Below are 6,000 nucleotides of genomic sequence, written 5' to 3' on the forward strand. Positions count from 1 at the left end.
CTGAACTTCTGCAGTACTATGTAGAAACTAGGAAGTGAGAAAAGCCTAAAGAAAACTGTTACTCCTTCTGACAGAAAGACTGGGGACTTTGGCTCATAGGATGAAATTTAACTCCCTAGTCTGACATTCAAGGGCTTTCATCAAGGGGCTCTTCACCTTTTCAATCTTATTTTCTATTATCCTGCAATATGAACTTACCACTCTTGTCATCCAAAACATACACACACACACATTATCCATTTTATTTTTATCCCTTTTATTTATACCCTTCCCTTTCCCAGGAATTCCATTTTCCTGTTATTTTAAATCCTACTTTTCCTTAAAAGCTTCCTTCAAGATCTAAAAATTCCATGAAGCTCTCTGGGACTATGCCAGACCAAAGGAAAACTTCCCCTTTGGGGATGTCTAATGCATTTCAATCTGCTTCCTATAACCTAGCATTTATAGTGTATTGTCTTGCATTGTTCTTTAGTAATTTCAAGTAAGTCGATGCTGCAACTCCAAATAGCTCAACAGCTCTTCAAGAGCAGGCAGTTTTCACTCAACACATTTGAGTGCCATTATGTACTAGATACTGGTAAGATATAATCTTATTTCTTTTGCATTAGCCCTTGCTAGAAAGGAAGATGAAGGGACTTAATAAACACTATTTCCTTTACTTGATTTTCTTCCTAACTAGTCACAATAATCCAGATTATTTTTTTCTAGGGAACATTTTATCTATAGATACAATTCTCAATTTAAAAGTAAAATATGTACTCTAAGATGCATGTTCTCAGCACTCTAAAACTGCAAGCTTAAATAAGACACTTCATTTACAGGTCCTCAATATATTGGGTCCTCAATATATTGAGCCCTCAATATACTTCCTTTTGAAGGGCCCTTCCCTCTTTTGCTCCTTTAACTTGAATATATCTTTTCTTATTTTAGTTGTTATAATTTTAGCTCCCTTAACACATTCTGATGTGTGGTTACTGGTAATAATGCCAGACTCTTTAAGTAGAATCAAAGAAATGAGGCAAGTAAAAATCATGCATAAAATAAAAACAATCTTTGAAAACCAAGAAGTTATGGTAATTAGGTCTCAGGCCACTGCTTTTCCTTAAATGGAATTTGTCTAAGGGGCCACATCTTCCCCAGCACCATGTCCTTAAGTATCCACACCCAAATGGAGCAAGCAGGAGTTGGAAAATAGACTAAACGTAACCATCAAACTTGCTCCCTGATATCACGGATTGATGGTAACTTCTGAACATGACCTTCCCCATTTCTTCACTCTTTTGCATATGTGATAAAGTCAGTAAGAAGGAATAACACAGAAAAATATAGGTTAAAAAAAAATAAATCAAAGGGTTTAGGATGCTCCTAGTCCCGGCTGTTTCCAAGTATATCAGCCATAGCTGAATGCTGAACGTTCATCACTAAACACTGCAAGAGAGACCTGAGGTTGCCGGCAATTCTTTCTGACATACATATGAGAACACTCTTCCAACAAGAGAGTCTCAGAACGAGTTTCATGTAAGAAGAAAAAGGGACGGATTGATGAATGAGGGAAAAAAAGGAAGAAGCCATCAGCTGACAGGCAGCAGCTCCCTCGCCCCGTGTTCCCCCTCCCCGAAAGCTGTAGGAAATAGAAAGCTGCGGAGTGTACCTTCCAGGCCAGAAGCAAAACATTGAGGATGGCCAGTAAAGGGCAGGGGCCATTCTCATTCTGCGTGATGATGGGTGTGTTCTCTTCCTTCCACTGGATCCACTTGATATGATAAACAGATTGTCCCGGGAAGCGTTCCTTGGAGGCCGCCAGCACCTGGGCTGCCTCCCCCTCCTCCTGCTCCTCCTCTCGGCACAGAGGCACAGCCCGGGGCAACACCGCCGCTCCCTCCTCCTCCTCGGGGACCCTGTTCTCAGCTCCTTCCTCACTATTGAACTCGGAGCTACTTGGGAAAGAATGCAGGTTAGAGAACGACTCCAGGGAGTCCAGGCTCGGCGATTCCCCGGGAGGGCTCGGGTCGCTGCAACTGCTGCTGAGGCCGCCGCCGCTGCTGGGTTCCTCGGAGCCCGCGGCCGCCGACTCTGCCCGGCAGGTGCCGGCGGGATCCGCGAGGGCGCCCGCCTCTCCGGCCGGAACCAACTCATGGTCGGCTCCGGCCTCAGCTGCCTCCGGGGAGGCGGTCACCTTGTGCTGCCCTGTCAGAGGCGCCTTCTGGGCAGCAGGACTCTCCAAATCGCTCCCCTTCAAGTCCAAGTCCGGGAGGGAGCTGCAGGGTACGAGAACCCGAGGCGAGCCGGCGGGAGAAGCCGAGTCCGAGAGGCTCCTCCCGGCGGCTGCCGCCCCCTGCCCCTTCCCGCCGCTGCTCTCCGCCGCCCATACTCCAGGACCATCCCCAGCGGCGAGCCTGGTCTCCTGTCGCCCTTCCTGCGGAGAACCTGTCCCTGGCGCCGGCCCGGCGGCCACTCCGTGTTCTAGCGGCTGCAGGCTCTCAGGGCCGCTCTCCATACCCAGCCGCCCGCCCCTCGCTCTAAAGAGACCGCGGCGGGTTCTCCTCAGACAGCGCCTCAGACGCCATGACAGCGGCACTGGCAGCTACAGCGCCCTTGCGCGGCCTGGGCCAGGCACGTCACGGAGGAGGGCACCGGGAGCGAGCGCGCGCGGCGCCGCGCTGTCCGTGGGCCCGGGGCATTCCTGCGCGCCGCTGAGGGAGGGCGAAACTCGCAGCGGCCGCCTATGCGGCCCCGCCCCTCCCGCGCGCCCGCGCGCTCTTGCGCGGGGCGTGGAGGGCGAGGCTAGGAGGGTGTGGCCAGGAGGAAAACATCCTCTCATTTTGTGGCCGGAAGTTGGACTTCGGAGCTGCTCGACCGCGCGCGGCTTCTTTAAAGGCCAGCTGGGAGGCGGTCAGCTAGATGTGACCCTTCAGAACTGGGTCGTGTGTGGTTCAACCTTGGACTGAGGGATGGGGAGGTGGCAGTGGTTGTAGTATTTGGAAAAGAGCTCATCCCTGAAGAGCTCCGGAGATTTGTTTACCCAGCTTGTAATATGGAAAATGGAAGGAATTTCTTACGAGATATAGATTTTAAAGACTGAGATCCACTCGAGGTGTTTGGATTACTGCACTGCACAATTTCCAGTCTCCCTCGGTTTTGGCTGAGAAACACCGTGCTCCTCACCAGCTACTGGTGAAAACGTTCGCCCTACATGAGGCATCAGTGCGGTTGTGGATATTGGCCTGCGCGGCAAAAAAAAGTGGGTAATTTGGGCCAATCATAATAAATTAGCTTGTGCTTGCATTAGCCAAGTCTTTGCTGTTTTGTTGACTTGGCCTCATTTTGCATGGAGTGGGAAGTGCCTGTTCCTGAAAAAGTGACTTTTCTATTGAGAATCTACTCCTCTTAAGGCCATTCAGTTTTAAGAGAGGGCAGACAGAGTAGGCTGGAAGTTTTGTTGGTGACAAAAGGGGATTTGGGTGCTAGTCTAACCCACTGCGATCTGTTCCCGACAAGGACTTTTTTTTTTTTTCTTTCCATATTTTCTAGGTTCTGGGGATCCAAAACTTGACAAGATGGGTCTTCCTTCGTAGTCAGATATATAAATTCCTGATACCTAATAGAATGTGGTCTTTTTGTATCTCTTTTGATTAGGGAAGATAGACGAAATTAGTAAGCAGTGTTGCATTCACTCATTTAACATATTTCAATACCCATTATATTGCTGGATACTATGTTTGGCACTGGGGATGCCATGGTGAATAAGAGGAAGGGCTCATATCTTCTTGCGGTTTACTGTCTAGAGGTTTTTTCTTATTGCTACGTTTTAAATATTTGCTTGGGCAGTACAATTTCCTGACAATGTAGGATAAAGGTGCAACACTGTAAAAAGGTGGAATGCCTTTCCTTCCACCTTTTTACAGTGACACAATGTTATGATATTTAGCCAACTCTTGGCAAGGAGGAAAATTAGAAGAGATAATAGAAAGCTTGTTCAAAATATTGAGTTTAGGTGTCCATGTCAATCTGTAAACAATAAATACTATTGTTCAAATTAGAATTTTTCCCTGAAAAATAATTGCAAATGTTAACAGATTTAGATATATGTTGCTAGATTAAGCACTTTATAGTATTTAAGATCATTAAGTACAAGTGAGAATATTATAGATTTCAGGAAATTCAGAACTTAGCAAGGTGCCTTGACTATAAAAAAGAAATTTGTAAAGGTGTATTACATGAAAAAAAATTGAATGACTGAATCATTTATAGGCCAGAAACCATAGAAGAGCTAAAAATCATGAAACAAGCATCTCAAATAATGACCTTTCACCATTTTTCAAAGATGCTACTTAGATAAGCCTTCTTGCTCTGGTAGTTTTTATTAGTATATGTTTCAAATGTTCACATGCATAATTTAATAACATATTTATAACAAAGAAACAGAACCAGTTTTTCTTTTCATATGTTGTCAGCAATTATGTAAGTCAAGCTGACCAAATATATGTATTTAAGTTTGTGAAAATGAACATAGTATTTTTCTAAGGGAGGTGGGGAGTGGCATTTAGGAACAAATGTCAGAAGATAATAAACTGGAAAATGTTTCATTCTTTTTTGCTTATTTGCATCTTTAGTTAATTGTGAGATAAAATATACCATTTTAAAATAAGCTGCTTACTATCCAAAATTCTTAAATTATTTGTCAGAGTTACAGATGTAATAGTGTTAAAAGTCAAATAGTTTCTGTACAAACAAAGCAGTTCTCTGCCCTATGCCTCCACAATGAAGCAGTCCCATTCAACTCCTAGATATTTTTAGCTCCTTATCTCCATATTCCTGAGTAACATGATTCCACTCTGATTTCTTCATTCAAAAATTGTAGATATTGTTTATTGATTTATTCCCATGAAAGATGGGGATTTGGTTCTTTTCTCTCACACCATTCTTCCTTCTCTTGCTCCAACCTCCCAATTATTTCAAATTTTTGATCAAAGTACTCAAAATTTAAAGCACTAGAGTTATATATATGTTATTCACCACTAAATCAGGTATTTTACTGCGACTGTGATTACTTTTTTTGTTAAAGTTTTGTTTTCCCTGGAATTAACAATTGCCTCATTATTTTGTTTGTTTGCTTTACTCTTCACCTACCACTAACTCAGGCAGACTTACCAGTACGGTCAACCATATCAAGTTACTTCTCACACCCATTTTAATCTTGGGTACATCTCTCCTGGAACACTCCTTTTGCTCTGATCTGGACTTGTTTTATAGGCCTGCTGCACAGCTGTCATCCTGGGATTTCTCTTTACTGTTGTTTTAGGAATTCCTTCTTCCTCTCTTACATGTTGATTACTTTCTGTCTTGGATCTCCTGTCTCCCTGTTTCCTTGATTTGGTGAAACATATTCTCAGCTTCCTGAGAAAGAGTGCATAGGAAGCCCATTTTTGTAGGTCATGTTTGTTTGAAAATAGCTAGACCTTTACTCTACCTTTACATTTTATAGTTTGGCTGGATATACATCTCAACATTGGATACTTTTTCTTCATTTTAGTCATTGATCAACTGTCTTCTAGCTTCTAGATGATTAGAGTAGTCTGATACTATTGGACTCTGGATCCTTTGTATATAACCTATTTCTTTGACATTTATTTGATCTTCTCTTTCTTCTTGGTGTTCTGACATTTCAGTATTTGATATACCTTTGGGTGGGTCTTGCTTTATTCATTGGGCTGGGTATTTGGTGATCACATTCAATGTAGAAACATGTCCTTCGGTTCTGGGAAATCTCTTTTTTCATTTCTTTTATTAATCTTATCTTTTCTCTAATTTTATTTATCTTTTCTTTCTAAGAGATTTCCTCAAATTTGTCTTTCAGTTATTTTAAATGCATTGTTTATTGACACTATTGTATATTAAATTTACAAGAGTTCTTTCTAGTTCCTTTATATTGTTTGATGGCATCCTGACCTTTCATCTCAGAATATTGAACATAATTTTTTATATATCCTTTATATTTTT

General features: G+C 42.8%; 1 protein-coding gene across 15 annotated transcripts in view; it reads right to left on the reverse strand.

The window, feature by feature from the left end:
* MINDY2 (MINDY lysine 48 deubiquitinase 2) overlaps positions 1-2,715 on the reverse strand; it is a 115,783-nt gene extending 113,068 nt beyond the window's left edge. For 5 of the 15 annotated variants that reach the window (XM_060294202.2, XM_060294201.2, XM_060294200.2 and 2 more), the window contains exon 1: positions 1,652-2,714. In XM_060294202.2, coding sequence (XP_060150185.1) covers positions 1,652-2,497 — 846 coding nt within the window. In that variant the 5' untranslated portion in view covers positions 2,498-2,714. Of the gene's footprint in view, positions 1-1,651 lie in introns of all 15 variants that reach the window. The other 10 variants (XM_060294208.2, XM_060294207.2, XM_060294206.2 and 7 more) reach the window with 4 other exon arrangements.
* Between the last annotated feature and the right edge of the window lie 3,285 nt (positions 2,716-6,000).

The sequence above is a fragment of the Globicephala melas genome, chromosome 2 (genome assembly GCF_963455315.2).
Source record: "Globicephala melas chromosome 2, mGloMel1.2, whole genome shotgun sequence".
NCBI classification, from domain to species: domain Eukaryota; kingdom Metazoa; phylum Chordata; class Mammalia; order Artiodactyla; family Delphinidae; genus Globicephala; species Globicephala melas.